The 24,775-nt window shown below is 26.4% G+C and overlaps 1 protein-coding gene across 3 annotated transcripts in view; it reads right to left on the bottom strand.

The window, feature by feature from the left end:
- The window catches only part of LOC100201504 (ubiquitin carboxyl-terminal hydrolase 8), a 75,995-nt gene that overhangs the window by 6,256 nt on the left and 44,964 nt on the right, over positions 1-24,775 (bottom strand). For all 3 annotated transcript variants that reach the window (XM_065813925.1, XM_065813926.1, XM_065813927.1), the window contains 10 exons: positions 17,585-17,612; positions 16,877-17,455; positions 16,262-16,341; positions 14,844-16,184; positions 14,669-14,756; positions 9,414-9,755; positions 5,223-5,345; positions 4,967-5,080; positions 4,707-4,759; positions 3,366-3,455 (listed from right to left, as the gene is read on the bottom strand). In XM_065813925.1, the coding sequence (XP_065669997.1) occupies positions 3,366-3,455; positions 4,707-4,759; positions 4,967-5,080; positions 5,223-5,345; positions 9,414-9,755; positions 14,669-14,756; positions 14,844-16,184; positions 16,262-16,341; positions 16,877-17,455; positions 17,585-17,612 (2,838 nt within the window). The remainder of the gene's footprint in view (positions 1-3,365; positions 3,456-4,706; positions 4,760-4,966; positions 5,081-5,222; positions 5,346-9,413; positions 9,756-14,668; positions 14,757-14,843; positions 16,185-16,261; positions 16,342-16,876; positions 17,456-17,584; positions 17,613-24,775) is intronic.

The following is a 24,775-nucleotide window of genomic DNA, read 5'->3' as shown; positions in this document are numbered from 1 at the left end:
TAATATTTGGAATTTATACTTCTTTATTTTTTTTAAAGTTAATTGAGTTTTATATAGGCGGTTAACTGAGTTTTATATAGGCGGTGCCATTGTCAGGCTTACATCCTGATATTGATGAAAAACATTTTTTGACTTAAGAAGCACTTGATCATTAAATGTTATAGTTTATAACTTGTTCTAAATTTTTTATTATAAAAATAAATTTGCATTTTTTTATTTGAAGGTTTTACCGTGTCAAATTTAATAACGACTTTCTCCTAATATTATGGTATTAATATATATTTGCATATTGATTTAGATTGATAAAATTCCTTTTATTGGTGACGTTAGACAACAACTCATTAATTACTTTCCTCCACACATTAAACAATTTGTTAGCAGCAACTCTGTAGTAGAAGATAAGATTGTGGCCAGAGAATTAATGGCTTGTCTGTTATCATTCTGCTTCTCCCATATCCCAACTTATGCTTTCATTGAAAATAGAATTCTTCTGCACAAAATATTTTTTTCAAAGTTAAAGTTGACTTTTCTGGGCTTATATCCTTGTTATGGTCAACGATGAGTAAGTGAAATATTACGTTTAATAATGTATTTGTTAGTCCAATTTGTTCATACTAAAAGTGATAGTATTAATTTTGCATTTAAAGATTTTATTCTTTTTATGTTCATGTACTTTTTAATTTAAATAGATAATCATTTATGCATTATGTATTATTAATAAGTAAATTTTAAAAGTTAATGTTTTTTAAAGTTTTATTTGACAATTTATGCATTAATGTTTGCTTAGCAAACAGCCTCATTAATTTGCTATTTTTTTTTTTTTATTAACTATAAGATTATATTTTGGTTATGTTAGGATCTGATTTAAAAAAAGTTGCCAAACAATTTTTGACAATGACAATATACCAAGTGTCACAGCTTAAAGGTGAAAAGGCTTCCACATGTTTCTGTTTTAAATAACAATAGGAAACTTAAACCTGTTGTGACTGAATTGGTAGCTAATCAAGAGCAGCTATTAAACGATGTTGAAGTAAGAAAAATATAATTTATGTATTTAAGCAATATTTATATTATTTAGATATTCTTGTAAATAGTTTTTCTCTTAATTTATTCCGGTTTTTATTAGAGTAGTTAATAGCTCTTGTATGTTTAAAATCGACTAGTACTTTTCATTTTAGAATGAATTAAAAAAAAAAAACCTTCACAGCCAACCTTGTCCATTTTAAATAGACAACTATTTAATAATCAGACATTCAGTGTGATAAGAGAATTGGTTTTGCTCCTACACTAATGCTGGAGGAAGCAATTCGTTTTTATGCTGATTTCAAGGATGCTACAGTCAAGATACAAGCAATGTTGTTTTGGATTTCTCCAGAGTCTGGTAACCACACTGATAATTTGTTAAAGCTCTAGCAGAAACTTATTTCCAAGAAGACATGTGATAAATTGTTTATGAAAGGGGATGTAAGTTTATCACCTGAATATTAGAATTTATTTTGAATTAAACAACATGCATGTCTATGTTTCCATGAAATAACTTTTCTTCTGTCTCTTTTTTTTTGTAACAGTTTAATTCTTGCACAAAAATGATTTTAAACTGGAATGTTTACTTTACAAATTTTCGCAATATTTTTTTGCAATATTATTTTACTATTATACTATAATATATATTTTTTAGTGTGAGTCTATTGGAGAATACATAAGAGTGCCAAGTTCTTATGGTCCCCAAGTGATTTTTAATCACAAGGAGTATGGCATAAGGAGTCGACACGGTCTTGAGATGGACACTCAGCCATTAGTCAGCACCAGTGAGATGGTGGTGATTTTAGTTATAGTGTATTATTTATTGGACTTATCATATACATCTTGTTTTGGGCAGTTGCTTGGTTTTTTTCAAGAGATATGTGGATTTGAACAATTTATTTTCATATCAAAAAAGTGCAATGCACTGTTGAACTCTTTTCGAAGTAATGTAAAGTTTGTTTGAAATATATATACATGATCCTAAACTACATGATACTATATATAGAATAATTTATAATGATTACAAACTAATACTAATAAAAGTATTTGCAAAGCATTTGACCTGCCATTGGACATTAATTACATTTTATCTTTATAAAGAAAAAAAAATCTTACACAACATTCAAAATGTATGGATATATAAAGAAATATTCACTCTGTTAAACGTTCAATATCAAGCAGAGTAAATATTTCCGTAGGAACCAGCATTTTGGAGTTTCTTAGAATGAAAAACACTTTTTTCTTTATAAATATAAAACGCAGTTAATGTCCTTTTCCATAGCAAACTGTTTTATAAAAAAATTGTAACTAGTTGTGTTACAACTAACAATATATATATATATATATATATATATATATATATATATATATATATATATATATATATATATATATATATATATATATATATATATATATATATATATATATATATATATATATATATATATATATATATATATATATATATATATATATAAAGAGAGAGAGAGTTTTGTTTTTAGTGAATTGCATGGTCATTATAGAATAAAAAAAAGCATATTTTAAGAATATTGAAATTTCCTTAAACATAACGGATAACATAACGGGTAATTACTCGTTATCTCAGGTTTTCAAACATAACGCCATTTTTCGTGTTTTATAACGGGTAATTACCGTTATGTTCAATATATAATTCGTATGAAAATAACATAACGGCAGTTACCGTTATGTTATTTTCATACGAATTATACATTGAACATAACGGTAATTACCCGTTATAAAACACGAAAACTGGCGTTATGTTTTTAAAAATTATAACGGGTAATTTTTTTACTGTGTATAATATTTAGCAATAAATTTCAGTAAATAAATGTAAACTAATTAAGTGAGCAAATAAAAATTAAAACTTGTAACTCAAATTATAAATACACACCGAACGAGCAGGAAAATGCTTATAGTTTTAAATAGAACCGCTGGGTCTAAAAGGTTTATCTAATAATATTTATTAATGTTATTGCTTAAATTAAACACTGGCTTTGCCGCAATGCAGTTAAACTCGATAATGCATTACATTTCAATATTTAAATAAGAAATCGGAGGTGCTTAGTTATGAATGCGATATTTAGTTAGATAATCGCGATGTTGTCATTTAATAGAGTGAATCGCTGGGTGATTTTTTGTAAATTGATTTTTATCAAAAAGTTGGGCGCATTTTGATGCGATCTTGTATCACTTTAATCGTATAAAAATAGCTTTTTTGCAAACCGTCAATAAGGTAACGCCAATACTTAGCTTAAACCAATCATTGTCTAAAATTGCGATTCCATTGGTTAAAGCAATAAATATAACAAAAAACTTACCTTTTAAGTTGTATAATTAGAACATTAGGTAATTTCCATATTTCAATAGTCTTGGATGCTTCGCGGTATTTCTTGCAATTTGAACACTTCCTTAAAAAATAAAAATCTTTTGAATAATTTAGTAAAATCTAATTATATTGCATTATTAATAAAAATAAAGAAAACTTCATTGAACTCTCTAAATAAAAATTTATGACAATTTATTATGTAGAAATAAAAAATTACAATGTTTTGAATTACAAATGTTGCGGATTGACAACATTTTGATTATTTAACGCAATTTTATTTATTTTATTTCAATTTTAAATTGCATACTAAAATCTTAAATTTATCTTACAAGTTTACTTTCTTTTTATTCTTGAAGTTTATTAATGGTTCACTTATTTATTTCTTTTCTAGTTAAATAACAAATTATAATGAAACAAATAATGTTGACCACAAGTAATGGCATTTAACAAGGGTGATAGCTTTCAATTTGTGGAACAACACATTGGTACATAACTTGTAAAGTAGCACATTGATAAAAGGATTGTCATTGATAATAGTATGATAGTAGCATGTATCAGAATGATATTAGTCATATATTGTTGATATGCTATTTGACACATGCTATTATTATTTGCAGAAATCTAGCAAAGTAAGTCAATAACTTTACTGCATAAATTAGATAAAAATAGAAATCTTTAACCAAGAATTCTATTTTATATATAGGATGTGACGACTTAAAAGTTTGGTTTGAACTACATAAATACTACTATAAAACCACATAAAACTACTATAAATTTTTTTTAATAATACAATTTAAAATTAAAATAAATTTAAACATAAGGACTAATATTTGGTTTAGCTTTCAATCAAATTCTATTGCCCATAAGATATTTTTAAAATATACATAATTTATTTACAGAAATTTGACTGGATATCTTCAATTACAACTATCAAAACTTTTTGTTTTTTGAAATACACACAATTTTTTATTGAGCTTATTTTTTTTTTTTTGATATATATTAGATAGAATATATATTAGAGAGAATATTTAAATCAACACTATGACTGAATATTATAATGTTTAAAATTTGAAAATCATAATTTAGCAATTTAAATATTTATAACTAGGACTTATTGAACAACTGCATGTGTACCTTTATTTTAAAGAACTGATGGATAAATTTACAACTTTGCAAACAAATTTTTCAAATAATTTTGTTTTTCCATAAGGCAAGATATGTTTTCCAGGAGTTACTAAAACTACGAGAAATTCTAGAAACAGTTACAGCCTTATATTGTATATATATTCTCTAAAAAAAAGTATAAACTATTAGAAAGAAAATAAAAAGTTACCAACTATCATTTCCACCAATTTTTTCAGCTTTTGTAAATGCTTGAATACAATTCTGAAAATTAAAAATAACAGTAAAAGTCTTTAATTAGAATGCACACTAATTACTAACCTCAAGAGTCACACTAATTACTAACCTCAAGAGTCACACTAATTACTAACCTCAAGAGTCACACTAATTACTAACCTCAAGAGTCACACTAACTACTAACCTCAAGAGTCACACTAATTACTAACCTCAAGAGTCACACTAATTACTAACCTCAAGAGTTGTGGACTGATTACTTGGCAGTGGTAGCTGCAAGCAGTTAAAAGCATCAAAAGTTTTTGAACGTTTATTACAACTTAAACATGTCACTGTGCTGCGAAATTGACCCTAAATCATTATAGTAATCTCAATTAATTAAAGTAAATTAAGTAAATATTTATTCTGCCCATAGAATTTATTTGTGATAGCGTAAGCATTATTATGTATGCATAATGTAGATGTACTTATTTAAATACCAAATTAATATTACCTGAAATAGATCAACAATTACTGAATCATTATTTAGCTTGTAATCTTTCCATGCAATATCAGCAGCTGCTTCGTCTGATAAATGATCAGTTTCTTTCATTTTGATTATTTCCTTCTTTACAATCTAAACAAAATCATAAAAAGTAAAAAGAATAGTATTTGTAGGTCTACACTAGACAATTATACTTTATAATAACAAATATATTTGTTTCATACATCAATAATATTTGGTTATTAAATCATTAGACTGGATGGAAATTGTCAAAAGAATATAGCAGCATGTTGAGTTGAAAACTTTCTATTTTTATTTTTTCAAGTACAAGAGATCAAAAAATGTTTTATTTTGCAGTAGCATAACTATTTCATACATAATTACAAATTGGTTCGTATTTCAGTATGCTACCACTAACATTTAGCTTCTAGTTTTACCTGGGCATGGTGAGATCAAAAAATATTTAGAAACTTGATAGATAGAAAGTAAATAGTGATTTAAATACTTATTCCTTCATTCTTTTGATCATTCTTCTTGTGCAAACAATAATTTATTATTTTATTAAATCAATTGAAACTAAAACATGCAGAAAACTTATTTTAATAAAATTGTAATTAAAAATCAACATTTTTGCATAAATTGTATCAATAATTATAAGTTTACAAACGCTTAAAGTTAACCAACTTGAAAATTTAGCATTATTTTTATATAAACGTTTTAAGTTAACCAACTTTAAAAAAAATTAATTTTAAAAACATTATTTTTATACTAAAAATAAAAGATGATAATCAAAAAACTTATTCTACAAACAAATTTTTTTTAGATATTTTTGAGACAAAAAACTGATTTTTACATTGAACATTATGCTAAAATGTTATTATTTGCAAAGACATTATTAAGAAAATGTTATAAGCTAGCAACTAAAAGATTGCTTATAAAATAATTGACTTATTCAGTGGTATTATTATATAGCTTAGATTAAATATAAGTAAAACTAAAAATACAAGGTCACTTCAATGTGCACAGTAATGAGGTAAAATAAATAAAAAAAGTACAGATAAAAAGAAACAAGTGAACATAAAAAGATATATAAATTTTAAATCTAATAGATTGGTGATTAAGTTTACCATGTTTTTTATTTTTTTATTTTTTTTATTTTTATTCTTTTTTATAGAAACCAATGTTCATCCATAATCGGAAATTTCATTGTAAATAAATTTATTTGTTTTTCATTCAAAGGTTAGATACGGTGTCTTAATATAAATACTCATCTTTGGCAGATGAAAACTGCATACAGCTACTGTCATGAAGAAGGCCCCCAAAATTAAGACTTTAGGAGATAGCATTTATTTTGTTTGTTCTTAATTGTTCTCATTCATAAGACTGCACTCTTTTCAATTTTGTTTCTATTCTTATTGACCAAGCCCATTCTCATTATTCCTCAGCCAACCCTGTTGTTGCTATTGGTGACTTTAATGATCATCACACTGAATGGCTTGGCTCTAGTACCATTGTTTAATCTCCTAATCAGATTAAGAGTTAACATTGCAACTCATTTTTCAGATAACTCTAATCACTTAATTTCACTCATTGATTTGTGTCTTGTAGTTGCTTGTACTCAGTTTCTTCTTGTTTACCTTTAAGTAGTTTAAATCATGCAATGATCTAATTAAAACCTTTTGTTACTCTGCTAAAAATAGTGCCTTTTTTATAATCTTGTGGATCTTAGAAGGTATGGAAACTTTTAATCCTTCTTGTCAAGTTTTTTTCAAGTCAAGCCTCACTCTCCTTTAATTACTGCAAGAAATGATTGTTTTTTTGATTTGATTTCAAAATTTGAAAAAGTGATTCTCTGACACAATGATCCCACTATTTTTTCTATTGGTCCCTTATTCTCAGACTACTAAACCCCTCTCATTTTATTTATTTGACATTCATTTGCCGCAGTCTTATAAAAGTATTCTCCAGAACTCTCTTTAATACTCTCTAAACGATTTAACGCTTAACTTGTTTTAATGCCAGCTGGAAAATGGGATTTGTGGCTTTTTTAAAAACTTTGCAAAAACTTTAACCTCTCTATTGCCCAATCTTCTTTCTTCTTATTGGCAAAACTTTTGAATTTTTAATAAGCAAACTTATCTTAAGCACAAAATCTTACCTTCTGAGAATTAACACATACTTTGATTTTCTTGTTCTACTGTTCTATCATGCATTAATTAGTAGTGGTGAGCAAATGGTTTTGGTTTTGATATATCAAAGACTTTAAACGTTTTAAGTTAACCAACTTTAAAAAAAATTAGTTTTAAAAAAAAAATTAGTTAAAAAGACTTTTGATACTTTTTCATAGTACTACTTACTTTTTTTTATACTGTATAAATATAATTTATTATAATTTATTATAATTTATTTGTTTGTATATTTATAATCTTTGTAGTAATCTCTAAAAAGATTCTATTCACAAGTGGCAACAACTATATGTATTCTAGCCTTGACAAAAAGTGTTTTTGATTATTTAGAATCTTAAATGTCATTTATATCCCATTCTAAGTTCCAGTTACCATTTATTATGCTAGGTGGACAAGAAAAGCTATTTACAGCTTAAAAATATTTTTATTTTGTAATGAATTTATCATTATATTTATTTATACACTATCATTATTATGCATTTATTATTAAAATTTACATACAAGCCTGGTTTCGTGTGCATTTTTTTTGTTGAAGCTTAGAATAACAATTTCCAGTTACTAAAAGTACTTTTTCAGTACTAAGATTCTGTTATATCTCATGCTGAATTATGAATATTTTAAATCATTTATGGTACTTGAATTAGGAAGATATTGCCTTTTAATGAAAACACATCCGTAAATACAAAAACGGAAGATGGCTAATGCAATAAACATGAACCAAATTTCAACAGTAAGTGCCAAAGGAATCCATGCAAAAATAAATAATGTTCCTTATAAATAATTTACTTAATGTTGCTTAGAAAAAGAAATTAATTGTTTCAAATCTGGGAAAAGATTTTTTGCAGATTTTTTTTGCAAAATTTAATATATTTGCTGATTTTTTTAACAATGATCCATCAACTTAGGAACACAATGATTATTTCAGAATGGCCTACTTTTGGTGAAATTATTACAAGTTAGCAAGAATCTGTACTGTTTTTGCTGTTAGCCAATATATTAATGAAATGTACACTAAAGCGACCTTTAAATACTAAAAACAGAATCAAATAAACAAACTTTGCAGAAATGTAAATTTGATATGGGCACAAGTTTAAAGGAGAGATAAACACATGTGACTGTGTAAAGTAGTACTTTATTGAAAAAAAAGTCACTAACTTCAAAAGGATTTCTCTAAATAAAACTAATCAAAATGTGGTTCAAATCGCTTGCCATGGATTTTTTTACATTAAATAGAACGCAATATTACTGTATACTAGGCCTTTTTTATCCATGGAAGGCTTGAATCATGGTGGCTGTTCAAGCAAGTTGCCATCATTTATTACACCAACCAAATCACGTCCTTTCTAATTCAACTTTTCTTTAATGCTCAGAAAAGTTATATCTAGTTTTTCCTAGAATATGAGTGCTTCAGAATTAATCAATAAAGGAAACAAATTTGTGAATATAAAACAACAACAAAAAAATTGAAAAACAAAAGAATTAGGTATATATTTTACAAAATTTCCAATCTTAGTATCAACGATGTTTGTGCTTTCTGTATATATATGTTATATATGTTATATATATAATATATTTGTATATTGTACATTTTGCTTAAATATATTTTTAAACATTTTAAAATATATATTGATACATTTTGCTTAAAATTACTGAAATTTAAATGAAAAAAAAAAGCTGTTGTATAAATAATAAAATTAGTTAATTTTTTACTAATTTACTACAATATTTACTAATTATATAAACTAATTTACTTTTTACTTTAACTTAAATTTATATATAATTTAATAGAACACTTTTTACTTATTTAATTAAACAAACAAGTAAAATTTTAAAAATAAAATAGTAAAAGTTAAAAACAATAAAAAAGTAAAAGTTAAAAAAAGTTATTTTTTTAAATACAATATTTTATTTGTAAATAACATTTTTTTGTTGTTGCTTGTTTCAAGATTATTTACAAATACATTACAAATACTTCAGTGATAAATAAAAACAAAAATATTTTGATAAATCATACTTTGTTTACATCTTCATGAAGGCCATCCATAAAAAACATCAAAAGTTCATGAGCATCTTGCTGTTTAAACCCACTAAAATCAGGTGCAAACTTACCCAAAGCAACTTTGAAGTCAACTGGTGAAACAGACCGATATTCTCCTGCTGATATGACAATAATAAGGAAAGCTAACTCACGCGCTAGCTCTCCAGGATGTGCATTAGTGTTGCTTAAATTCAGATGTTTCTCATACAGTCCAGTTGTAAAATAATTTCCAAGTGGCAATGTGCATGCAAGACATTGAATTACGGAGTTCATATAACAAGTGTTGCCAAGATTTTTTAACCCAGTTAAAACTCGACCCTAAGAATTTATTAAAAATGCATTTTTGTTTTCATATTAAATAAAAACCACACAATGGTTTCCATTAAAAAAAAACAACCATTTTCCATAAAATTAAAAAGATTTTGCTACTTATGTGAGGGAAATTTTCCATAAAATTAAAAAGATTTTGCTACTTATGTGAGGGAAAAACAATAATCTTAACTACGTTAAAAACTTTGAAAGCTTATTCAAAACTAATGGAAAGTTTATGACCAAAAACTTATTTGAATTTATCAATTAGCATTTTTTTGACACTTGATTTTAAATTTGATTTTTAATAAATTACTTTTTTAATTGGTACCGAGAATTCTTGATGCTAGACTAGAAAAAATAACTTATTGCAAAACAATATAACAATATAGAATCAATATAACAATATAAACAATATAGAATCATAAAAAATCAATTAGACTTCTTAGAGTAGGATTTTCACTGATTCAAAACAAGCAGAGAAAATTCTACTCAACACATTTAAGATACAAAAGGTTTTCAATTATTAAACACCAAAAATTATAATTGTGTTTTATTTCTTTGTTTTCTGTTTATATATTTGTTTTTTAAATATGTTTCCACTAATTTTTGAACATTAATACTATAATAATTATATTATAACATTAATCTAATCATTTATTAATTATACATTAGTATAATTAATAAATGATTAGATTTATTTAGAGGCTGCATCACTGGATCTAGCACCAGACCAGTGCTAGATCCAGTGATGCAGCCTCAAATGCCACATGAATCTCTTCCTCGTTGAAGTCTTAACATGATAAAATGAGGACTGTATGTTTCATTTTTTTATCTCCTCACTAACATCCTTTTCTTACCGTTGATAAGTTCAATGATCAACTTGTCCAAGAAAATTACTTTTCTTCATTGCTCTACAGACCATGCAGGTCTTTCTTTGCCCCATTTTTTTCACTTGAGATTTTGGTGCATAGCAGTGGCTTCTTTGTTGCAAAGTAAAAATTGAGTTGTTTTTTCTTCATCAGCTTGCTAGTTGTTGATTGGCTAACTTGGTATGCATCCACTGTTGTATTCAGGTCAGAGGTGATTTTGGCTATACTCATGTTTGAAATGTGCCTAGCAAGCCTAATTGTTTTATTTTTGTCCCTTTCTGACATTTTTTTAGAACAACAAGAGTAACTTTTGCCTTTAACTGTGTCAAATTTATTATAGTTTTTGAGTGCTCTTAAGGTGACGTCCAATTTCTCGATTGCTGAGACCACTTTTGTGCATGCCAAACACTTGCCACTTTTTTTCAATTAATCAATACATATTTTGGTTATTGCAATTTTGAAATTTTAACTGACTTTCAAAAAAACAAACCCACTAACTTGGTACAGCTTAATACTCAAATGCAAGAATTGTGGAATACCTTGCCACAAGATCTAATCAAAAAACTTATAGATTCCATGCCATGCAGAGTCTTAGTATGCCTTAAAAACAAAGTTGGTCATATAAAACATTAAGTTTTCTTAGAATCTTTGAAAGATTGTAAGTGCGCTAAAATTTTCACACACCGTCTTAATTTTGTCATTCCTATTGTTTTCTAATTAAACTAAAAATAGTAATAAAAAAAATCATTTTTATGTTATACTTAGTATAATACTTTTTATATTTTATACTTTGAGGTGAACAAAGGTTAAAAAATTATGCGTGCACGAATACCTTCTGAAAGCGCTATATATATATATATATATATATATATATATATATATATATATATATATATATATATATATATATATTTTAGGCAAACGCCAACGTTTACAAAATATAGAAACGTGAAGCTCATTTTTCTTTTTTTTAACAAAAGTTTTTTAACAAAACTTTCATAGATTTGAAAGTTTGAACTTTCATAGATTTGGTCAAGCATTCGTAGATAAGTCAAGCATTCATAGATATGCCGCACCATGTTTGTTACATTAATATTACAAGAATATATACATAACAAGTGAACAAGTGTCATTTATTGCAGCATTAAATTTTTTTTAGACAAGCGTTGTTTTTACTGCTTATAAAAAAAAAGTTTTATATTTTCTTATCGTGATAGAATGCAGGAATTTAAGAATTAAAATTTTTTTAAATTAAAATTAAAAATAATTAAAATGAATGTTTTTTATTTTAGTTACAATGATAATTTTTGAGAGAAAAAATTTACTTTTGTAAGAGCCATAAATTGCTCCTGTAAACCATTTTAGGGGAGCTCTGGGCGAGAGCTAAAGCTCTTGCTTCCTGCCGAAGCCTGTATGTATATATATATATATATATATATATATATATATATATATATATATATATATATATATATATATATATATATATATATATATGTATATATATATATATATATATATATATATATATACACACACAATATAGCAACATTTCTTGCATGTTCTACCTATTTATCAGTCAATATATGTGAGCAGTAAAAAAATAAAAACATTCCAATCTTAATTAATTTGCGCTTTTGAGGTTTTTTAAAAAACGCTAAATTTGATTAGGTTCCATAATTAAACTTTATGGTTTTGACAAAAAGTGTACTTCTTTAAACAAAATTTTGTCTTCTTGAAACACATAATACTGTATGTATGTATGCATATATATATATATATATGTATATATATATATATATATATATATATATATATATATATATATATATATATATATATATATATATATATATATATGTATATGTATATATATATATTCTTTAAACACAATTTTATCTTCTTTAAACACATAATACTGTGTGTATGCATGCATATATATATATATATATATATATATATATATATATATATATATATATATATATATATATATATATATATATATATATATATATATATTTACACACACACACAGTATTATGTGTTAAAGAACACATTATACTGTTTTAAGAGCAGCCGTGGTGCATGGTAGCGCACTTGCCTTAGAAACAAAGAATCTGTGGTTCAAACACCACCTCTGGGCAAATTTGCAATTTTAACTGCGACATCTGTTAGGAAGGAGGCATGAACTTCCAATTAAATCTTATCACAGAGCACCTCATCCGTGGTGCTCTGTAATAAGACCGTAAAGACTTCTTAGAACACCTAAATAAAATTATCACTTAAAAAAAAAAAAGAAGACAAAATTGGGTTTAAAGAAGTACAATTTTTGTCAAAACCATAAAATTTAATTACGGAAACTAATATAATTATAATATATATATATATATATATATATATATATATATATATATATATATATATATATATTATATATATAAACTAATATAACTATATATACATATATATATATATATATATATATATATATATATATATATTATATATATAAACTAATATAACTATATATACATATATATATATATATATATATATATATATATATATATATATATATATATATATATATATATATATATATATATATATATATATATACAACCCTCAGAATTAGGAAAATTGAGGTCGGCAATAATTTGCCGACCTCAATCTTTTAGAGGTCGGCATCAGGTCAGCAAAAATTATTTGATACAAAGGTCTAACCGTAAAACATAGAAACGAGGTCGGCAATTTTTTGCCGACCTCAAACACTTTCAGGTTGGCAGTTAGGTTGGCATTGCCGAATGCCGACCCTAATTCCGAGGGTTGTATATATATATATATAAACTAATATAATTATATATACATATATATATATATATATTAGGGGTGTTCAAAAAACAACTTTTTTTGAAATTGTCTGCTGACACCCCCTAAATGTGTTTTATGTAATAAATAAATTATAAATTTAAAAAATTTTTGAATAAAAAAAAAATTTAAGAGGTTGCTCAAGACCCTTAAATATCAGACGGGTCCCTAATATTAAAAAAAAAAAGTTCTTTAAAAGCATATCATGTTGGGTCTCAAAAGAAGTGAAATTTTATAAAAATTCTAAAAATAATAGTCATTTTATATAAAGATTATTATTTTAAATTTTATGGCTTAAAAACCATTTTTTAACTAAAAATAAAAAAGTGCACATTTTCATAGTTTTTTTAAACAAACTTTTTAAATTTGTGTTTCCATAAATTTGTGTTTCCATAAATTTTTTTATAATTAAATATATATAAATTTCTTTTAAATTTTCACAAGAACGTCAAAAATTGATTACAAATCTAAAAACAAATAAATTCTTACTAAATCTAAGCAATTTAATCTTAAAAGTTTATTTTAATGAAATATGTGTGTGCAAAAGTGTGCGACAAAACTAAAATGATAAAATTCCACTACTTTTATAGGCTTTTACTTAATTTTTAAAAAAGATAAATAAAACATATTTTAAATTAAAAAGATTGTTTTGAATAAAGTTTAAAAATGACAAAGAGAAATTCAGCAAAAAGAAACAGCAGATCAGTTTGATATTGGAAAATCAACAGTTGCGGATATATATAAAAGATAAAGAGGAAGACCTCAAATCCCATCTGAGACAAGATAAACTTTTATTTTAAACTCAAACTTTATACTATTAAAAAATTCTTTATCAAATCTTTTAGTAATTGTTTACTATAAACATATACTATACTTTTTTTAACTTTGGCAACAACATTTGACTGTGTATAAAGTCCACGATTACAATAAATTTTTAAAAGATTAATTGAGTTAGTTTAATAAAAATATAACAAAATAAAGCAAAAAAATATAGCAAAAAAAAAAAAAAAAAAAAATTGTATAAAGTAAATAATTACTTAGAAAAAAAGATGTCATATAAGTTATGGTGATTTTTATGGCAACTTTATTAACTTTGCTAATGAACAATTTGTCATTAATGAACATAGTTAATTAACTTTGTCATTAATAATTATAAAGAAATGAATATAAAATATTTACCATACTCCCATAAATTGGTGCCAATTTTTCTAGTCTTGATGCTGAAACAGGTTTGGTTGTTCTATCAACTAAAACAGTTTTTTTTTCTCTAAAAAAGAGAAGAAAATAGCAAAACAACTAGTTAAAGAACTCTTTTATTCTATTTTTGTCCTAAAAACAGTTTATAAAAACTTACGTTGGCTTTGATAAACGATCTATAACAGGAAATGATTTCAATTTTGGCAACTGATCAGCACTAGCTTCATTTAGATTTGGCGAAGAGAGAGATCTTTTAATTTTTGATTCTGCATCTTTATGGGAGAATTCGTTTGGCACTGCAAAAGAATCATTAAATGCTTTTGTAACACTTAATTCTTTTCGTGGTACTGGTTTTATTAACATTTGTTGTTGGACTTCTATAGGCAACTCCCAGTGGGTTGTTTCAGTGTTATGGTCTTTATAATAAACTCTCCCAGTGTCATGGCTAATAGCTTTTTCCCAGCCATTTGGTAAACCGAAGGTAGTAAGGCATTTAGGTTTTTGAACTGAAAGAGAACTGGTGGAATATTGCTTTGGAACAAATGTAGCTGGAACATTAGCACTATTATTACGCTCACCCTGTTTAGGTAAATCCAGGGAACTTTGAACCATTACATTAGGTATGGCATTAACTTGTGGAGATAAAATACCCATATTTGGATTTACTTGTGAAATCATGGGAGGAACAGTAATTACAGGATGTGATGTAGCTATGAGGGAAATATTAGGAACAGGATTTCCTTTTTCAGCAAGATTTTCAGAATCGGCTTTAAACTTGGGCTGTAAGAAAATGTTAGGTTTATCTGGTAAATTTTGGATGTTAGTTAGATGTTGGGTCGAAGTATTTGATGATACTGGCAATATTGGTGGAGATATCTGGGATGTGATATTAACAGGGAGTTTATCTGATGTGGTTAAGCCGACAACTGGTTGTGTCAATATTAACTTATTTAAGTTAGTTGGTGTACTGGAAACAAAATTATCTTTTTTATTAATATAACCATTTGTAGGTTCATTATCTGAAATTCTTGCAACTGAAGACTTATCTCTGATGGTACTATCTTCATTCACATTATTATTTCTGATAGTATTATCTCCATTCATATTATTATTTCTGATAGGATTGTCTTCATTTTCCTTGATACCTACAATAGTGTTACTTATATTCTCCTTTATATCTACAACAGTTTTACCTACATTCTCCTTAATATCTCTACTACTAATTAGATTTTTATCAGTTACTAAATTTAACAAAGGGAATTCAAATGAGGAGTGTTTTTTTTCAAAAAGAGTCTTAGACTCTTCAGATTTTTGGCCATTTGCAACTATTTCAGATATCTGTGAATTACTAATATCAGCTACATTTTTACTTCTTGTTTGATTTTCAACAGGTACTTCGATGTAATTTTCTTTTTCAGTATTATTTATGTCATGCATCTCATTAGGTTTCATAAAATTAGCCACAGAAGATGTGTCAACTATTTTTGTTTCATCTTTTCTAAATTAAGTAAAAAAAAAAATAGTTAAAAAAGTTTACAACGAAACATTTTTTTAATATTTTTATTAGTCACATACATTTTGTTAACAATAAGTTCTGGATATGATAGATCTTTCACAATACTTAGCAGATCTTGATTAAAGGTCATATTTTGAGTCTAAAAAAAATTGATTTAGGTAATAAGATTAATAAGATGAAATCATAGATACAACATATCATTGGTATACAGGGGAAATGCACCAAAAACATCATTTTGAGATAATGAACAAATAAGTTTTTGCATAATAGTTAAAATAATAAGTTTTTGTGTGAAATAAAAAATCTTAAAAACTCATTAATAATGGATTTATTGAATTTGTGGTATATCAAACAATAGAAAATTTAAAATATTAAATAGTGGTATAAATAATTCCAAACTGCCAAAAATGGGCTTAGTGCATTTCCTCTGTAAACCAACGATATTAAGTTATTTGTTTTAATATAAATAGTCATTAATTTATACATATTGATTAAAATACATACTTTTGATATGACAAATTTCATCAGTTTAATAAATAATTGGTTTTAAAAATGACTTAATCATTAATAGGCATTAATACTTAAATTAACACAGTTAAACTTCAATAACAATAAAATAAACAAAAAAATTTCAAAATTTTTTTTTTAGTAAAGAATAAAAAAAAAAAACCCACAGGTTTGCAGTATTTAGGATTTGTTGTAAGTGCTGGATAAGATAAATGCCATTCTTTAAAACCACCTAATACAGCAAACAATTGAAAACCTCCCTCAAACTGTAACAAAACATCTGAAAGAATTTTAACAGGACATGTTGGTATAAACAAATCTTCTTTTAAATCATAATCAACGATAACTACATCTTTTTTTTCAAATCGACTACTCCATAATTTCCATGTTTCATTATTTAGCTTCATTTCAATTGTATTAACATTTGCACCGGGTTTTAAAATATTCTCAGGCACATTAATCATGCATTGATGGCAAATACTTGCTTCGTTGTATTCCTCAACTGGTCTTACATCAATTATTAAAGTAGACTGTGGGTATCTTTTGCAATCCTTTAGAATTTCATAAAGTTTGTTAACGGAAATAAATGTGCAAGTTTTCTTGACAAGATTTATACTAGATGAAGAATTATTAATTTCTTTTTGATTATTGGTAGTTGTGTCTGTTTCTTTGGTTATATGCGTATTTTCAGGGGATCTAATTTTGAAATCGGTTGGAACATCAGGTAAAATCAGGTCAAATTGATCCTAATAAATAAAAATTTAATTAAAAAGGTCTGAAAAGTGTTAATAAGTATTGTTCATAAATGTTACTACAAAAGATTATAATTATTAAAAGACATAAATTAATAAAAATAAAAACAAAACTAGTTAAACCTCATTTGAGCTAAGACCATTCTGAACTCTGTAAAAAAAATTTAAACAGTATAAAATATATAATGTTAAAAAATTATTGAAGCAGTGCTTTTAATATTTATTAAAATATTTTTTTATGTTTATAAAAAGTTTTTTTAATACCTTCAAACGGAAAGAAAGCAGCTTGCATTTAAATGTTTGGACACAGGACACTGTCTGTCTAAAATCTGTTTGATTAAGTCAAAAAGTCATTAAACATTTTGACTGTTAAATTGCCTGACAACTTTGTGACGTGCTGACACAGTTGTCTGACTGAAATCTCAACATGAGATTTTAGTCAAGCATTTTTTGATGTCCAACCATTAAAATGTGTTTTATGTAAGTAAGATATTCTCAGTTAAATTTATATAATTCACAATGATATATATCATTTTACAACTTTGTGAAAAAAAGTTTAATAGAATATTAAAACACCATCATAGAGCAACATTCTTTCATATACATATTATCATTAGTTATTTACTCAACACATTAATTTAAATTATTAAACTTAATACATAGATCAAAATTGCAAATTGCAAAATCAATTATCATTTTTGGTTATTTGTAATCTGAATTTTCTAAATCATTTGAACTTTTTGATCTCAGTTCTTGTTTTCAAAATATATTTGAAATGTTTCAAGATAACAAAAAATTTAAGTAAAAAACAAAAATATAATTTATACAACTAACATCAATATATTACACAATAACAACATTAATAATAACAGCAATACAATTAATATACATATAAATATCATGCAAATAAACTATAATCAACATTGATGTTAATGGGTTTGTTCCATTTAAGTTTTGAGATAATATCTCAAAAAAAATGCAGCATTCTTACAGCAATTGCATGGTAAACCCCAGTAACAATACATAATAGATAACCTTGTTTTTATTGAAACTTGTTTAAGCAACAGGTCTACTTAGTATGGTGGCGCATCATTCTTTTAAAAAAACCAAACTCCAAACTTGTGTATTTGCAATAGTAAACAAAAAAACATTCTACTTTACAACAAAATCTTTTAATATTCAACAAAAGTATATTTTAAAATAGTAAAATCATGTTTTTATAAACATGTTCGTCAACAACAAACTAAGAGAACTTGTGGATTTAAGGATTAAAAACTCGAAAACTTTAGACTATGCAAAAACAAAATACAAAATATTTGGCATTTTGCTTTTATTTTATTACTAGCTGTCTGTACCCATAAAATAGGGGTCTTAGTAAATCTATTCCACACTGATCATTTTTATACCTATTCCTTATCTCAATATTTAAAAAAAAATTATATATATATATATATATATATATATATATATATATATATATATATATATATATATATATATATATATATATATATATATATATATATATAGAGTCGACTTTAGCTTTTTTTTTGAATTTCGAGTGGCGTAATGTTGCAGTTACTGTGTCCAGGTTAGAAATGGGGTTTTGCCAAACCTAAAGTATCCTGGTTTAAAAATGGCTTGCAGATTTTCATTTCAAGTCTTAATTTTGGACTAGTTATATTAGATTGTTAATTTTAAACATTGAAATATTTTATTTTAAGTCTAGTAATTTATAAAGTAACTAATAAACGATTTTTTAAAAAGTTTGCACACATTTAAATTTAAATTTTGCAAATCTTATTTGTATTTAACAATTCTTGTTTGTATTTAAAAGTATTGTATCTTATTTGTATTTAAAAACTGGTTTTAAAATTAAAAGTAATAAATTTTGCAACTTCTGAAGTAGAATAAAATATAAAAACTTTTCCAAGGAACTAACGATTTTACTTAATTCAGTTGAAGGGACTAATGCTTTTAATCAGTTCCTGAGTGGGCCATGGCCCCCAGATTTTTTCAAAAAGGATTTTTTTTTCAAAGCAGGTTATTAATAGTAAGTTTAGATATTTTAGGGTTTTTTAGTGCTTTGGCCCCCACTAAAAAATCATGCCATGGCCCATGACTCTAAGTGTTTACTTTAATACAGTTTACATATATTATTAGTCTACAAAAATGCCAAAAGTTAAGGCTACAATTACGTGGATGAAAAGTGAAAAAAAAAAAGTGAATTATCAATGACAGATCCAAGCACTATTAGACAAGTTATTCAGTACTATTACTATCTTCATATAAATCCAAATGCAGATAATGTATTAGTGACTCAGCAAATGAACAATAATATAAAATCTTTGGGCTGCAACAAACCCAAGTTTACGTCTTATAATTGACAAATCTATTAATAGGAAAGTTAAAGATCTTCTCTTACTTGCTAAGGATATTATATGCAAGCACAGAAAAGCAAGCGCAAAAAGAAATCTTGATGCAAACTTGGACAAACTTTTTGATATTTCTGCATGTTCCTGTTCATTAGATGTGTTTCCCTGTAGTGACAGAAAAGTTTTATGTAATAAACAAAATTGCATTGAAGAACATATTGTATGCTTTTGCTCTCAAAGTAATAAAGTACCTCTTGATGAAAGAGCTTATCTTCGTGATCAGAGGGAAAAAATCACTCCAAAAGATGCATATCAACTTTCTTCCGTTGATAGAATATCTGTCAAAAGGATTCAAAGACTTGATAAAAAATCGACAAAAAATATCTCATTAGCTAGTTGATGAAGATGAATCCCCCATACCACATGTAATCTTAATTGAAGAAACAAGTTATTTATCCAATACGGAGGTAAACACTTTATAAATACATGAAATATTTGTAGTAGATGAAACATCAAGCATTTCGTTTTATTGACTTTTTTTAGGATGAAGGTGAATAGATAAACCAATAAATAATCCTATTGGAAAATACAACTTGGTTAAACTTCCGAGACTTGCAATGGAACTAGTCAGAAACGAGTGTTTGTCAAACGTAGGTGCAGCCCTTGCAAATGCTTTACTACATAACTTTAAACATATCCTAAAAAATGACTTTGATATAAAAGATATTTTGATTGACAAATACAAATTAGATAGGTCCAAGTCAAAAGTAAAAATCGTTAGTAAAGATGTGGACTCAGAACAAAAAAAAAACAGTTAATTTGTCCTGGGGTAAATAGCAAGCTTGATCAGGTAACTAAAACAAGTAAAATAATTAACTCAACTCAAGGAGAAATACTTAAGAAATTCATTGAACCTGAACATCACCTCATGTTTACTTATGAGGATGGAAAATTGAGTGGAAATTATTTGACTCATAGGACGATTCCTGTTTCTGTTGCTTAAGGCTTTGTTTGTGCTACCGAAACAATCAGAATTTTACAAGAACATAACAGTTTGGAAAGTATACAAGCTGTTCTTCTTGATAACACTGCTACCAATACTGGACCAATAAGTGACTTAGTGGCAAAACTAAAAGAGTTTTTAAAAAGAAAAGTACATCCAATTGGATACGCTTTACATCAAAATGAACTTTCGTTACGAGCTCTTTTTATAAAATTTGATGGTGACACAACTAGGCCAAGAAGCTTCAGTGGTCAACTTGGCGCCTCGTTTTTTCTACTATTACTAGAATAAATAATCTCCCCTTTAATGATGTTAAAATTATTGTTAAAAAAAACACATTAAAAACAATGCATTGTGCCTAAAACCTGACAATATTCTTTATGCCATGCTAAAAGATAATGACAGCAAGATACGAAACTTTGGTTTTCAAATCCTGTTGGCTCTGAGGCAAAGGTATTTTTTTATAGTTAACTAAAATAAAGTTTTGAAAAAAATGATACATTAAATGTGGTAATTGTCTTCGTTTTATATTTATAGAGTAAACAACGAAAATTTGTAAGTAAATTTGAAGAAAATTCTGGAAATTTATTTAATGCTAATCATTGGTATGAGTTGGTTGACATAAGCATTACAAAAGTTATGGAGGCCAGCTACAACACAACGTTTTTCAGTTGCGCAAATCTAATACATGATTGACAATAATGCTAAATCTTAAATTTCCGACATTCCATCTCACTCCTTGAGTGTTGAGCAAACGGTAAAACTTGTATTGGAAGCATCCCAATGTTTATGGATTCGAGAATCGACACAGCTGCATTTTAACTAAACTATTTAGCAGGAAGATGCCTAAACCATATATTTCAAGAGAGCACTATTCCCATTTTTAAGATGATATTTTTAGATTGAAAATATTTTCCTAAAAATATTTGTCCCTGTTCAAAATGTTTAAATTGTGAAAATAATGTTTATTTTGTAAATAAATATTATTTTCACTATGTAAATAAAGTTGTTATAAATTAGTAAAGTTGTTATAAATGTAGTCTAATTGTTATAAATTATTATAAATTTAAATCATTTAGCAATGCAAATAATATTAAAAAGCATTTAAATATGAACATATTTAAAACGTCAATTTTGGCATATAATGCTTTTTAAGGTTTTTTTCCCATAATTCTACAAATCTTAAAAATTAAATCCGCTAGCGATTCTTTATCCAAAATCTCTCAAATTTTGAGAGTAATCTTATTTTAACTGTCTCCAACTACTGCAATATTATGCAATATGCGGAATTAAAATTGACCAACCCAAATATATATATATATATATATATATATATATATATATATATATATATATATATATATATATATATATATACATATATACATATATACATATATACATATATACATATATACATATATATATGTATATAACCCCTAACTGGTTGTCAGAAAATTTTTCCGTAATTTGTTGACAAAAAGTAAGATAAGTATGCAAGAGCGGAAATTTTTTTTATGACTTGATAGACTGCCTGCCCCAACCATACCCTCAGTCGATGTAGCAGCACTCCCTTGCGAGTCAGGCTATAAGATAGTCGATGTAGCAACACTCCGTTGCGAGTCAGGCTATTTGTCAGTCGATGTAGCAGCACTCCATTGTGAGCCAGGCTATTTGTCAGTCGATGTAGCAGCACTTTGTTGCGAGTCAAGCTATAAGATAAACGATGTAGCAACACTCTGTGCATGATTTACAGTAAAAAAACTAAAAATTAAAACATTTTATTAAAAAAAAACTAAAAATAAAAACATTGTTTATATTTTTAAAAACATTGTTTATATTTTTAAAAACATTGTTTATATTTTTAAAAACATTGTTTATATTTTTAAAAACATTCAGAATGTTTTAAAAACACTCTGGTCAATTAAATTTGCGTTTTTGCGGATTTTTGAAAAAACGATTAATTTGTAATTAAATTAATGGTTTTAACTTTCTGACAACACAGAAATGTTGGACGAAAGTCAAAAGTAATTAAAAGTGACAGTTACACAAGTAAACAGTTACACAACCAAACAGCTAAAAATGATGTACAAATTACTTAATCAAAATTATAAGCTTAAACTTTGTTAACTTTTTTTTTTTTTGACGATCCCGAAATCCCAGGAAATTTCGGAGACTAATCCTGGGATTTTATGATCAACAATTTGTACGAAACCCTGGGATTTCGGGATTCCAGGATTGTCATCCCCATATACATCAGTGCACAGTATCTAAAGTAATATAAGAGGTTTGTGAAGCCATTACATATCAGCTTGGACCAACTTTTTCAATCTTCTTAAAGATGAAACCAAAATAAATAAAAAATTTCGTAAATTGAAACAAAATTTAATATGCCTCAAGCTTTTGGTTTGATAGTTAAAACTCATATTCCAATACAAAGAGCTTTAGAATAATCACAAGACTTTTAGGACTACTAATAAGGATTTGATTATATATCTGATCAAGCAATATGTAATGCCAAAGGCAATTTCATGAATGCAGATTGTGAATGGCTTGGATTTCTTCATGATACAAAAATGTTTTTAAATTCATTGTTTAATTTAAGAATGATTTCAAACAGTATACCTATAACTTACAGACAACCACTACCAGGTTTTTGCCAAGTTCCATGTTATGTAATAGGTGATCCAGCATGTCCTCTTTCAGCATTTTGTTAAAAGAATTTCTACACTGCCAAAACAATAATCAAGTAGTTTTTAATGCTATGATTAGAACTGCAAGAAATCAAATAGAATGTGCTTTTAGTCATCTTAATGCATGATGGGCAATACTTAAAAAAATAGACCTCAAAGTAGAAAATACACCAACAGTCATATATGCGTGTTTTGTTTTGCACAACTTTTGTGAGATAAAAGATATAAAAGTAGATAAAGAGCTTGTCACAAAAAACATCAAAGAAAATTTTAAGTCTGACAAAGTTCATACTATTTATTCTTCTAACACAGACAAACATTTGAAGGTTCATTGATAAGGGAAATAAAAACACAATGTATTGCTGAATCCAATAACTCAGTATAAATAAGATATCAAAGTAACTACAAAAAAAAAAAAAAAATAAAACACAAAAACCTTATCTTAATAAAATGTTTTCTTTTTTCTAGTTAGGTTAACCCATTGTTTAATATAGCTGTTTAGTCATAAACTTTTTCATTATAAACAACTTTGTTATTGTCTGTAAAAACTTTTAGATCGTTCTTTCTCCTGATTTTTTTCAATAAACTTTGATTTATGCTAACAATTATATTGCATGCTAGGATTTTAATCTTGCTGTGAATGAAATTAAGCTGGGGAGCAACTACATCCTTGTCCTAAAAATTTAACTACAGGTTTCATGCTGTCAGTTAAATGTTTTATTGATTCAAATATTCTTTTCATTGCATCAGAAAATGTTTGATTAGATTCCTTTATTGCATTAGCAAGTTCTTTACATGGTGCTATATTGTTCCTAACTTCTTTTAAAAGCAAGACACCACATTTTTTTCTTTTTCAACATTTCAGCTTCCAAGGCTGCAAGCAACCACTATTAGAGTTGGAAGTGAGCCCCATGTTGTATCAAAAGTGAGATCCTTTTCAAGCTCAAATACCCCCTCCAAGCAATCAGAGAGTGTTGCCTTCCTATCAAGACAAGAATAAATGCCACCAGCAAACAATGCCACCTTAGATGTGAGAATATTTGGAGGATCGTTAATGTAAATTAAAAAGAGTATAGGGCCAAGGATTGAAGCTTGAGGAACCCCTGAAGTAACAGTATATGAAAGAGTGCTGTCCATCGAGGACAACTTTTATACTACAATTGGAAAAGAAGGACTCAGTAATCTTAACGATGTTACCAGATACACTATAAGTAGAAAGCTTATGGAGAAGACCAGCATGCCA

The sequence above is a fragment of the Hydra vulgaris genome, chromosome 12 (assembly GCF_038396675.1).
Source record: "Hydra vulgaris chromosome 12, alternate assembly HydraT2T_AEP".
Classification (NCBI taxonomy): Eukaryota; Metazoa; Cnidaria; class Hydrozoa; order Anthoathecata; family Hydridae; genus Hydra; species Hydra vulgaris.
This window is presented reverse-complemented; position numbering and strand designations above follow the sequence as displayed.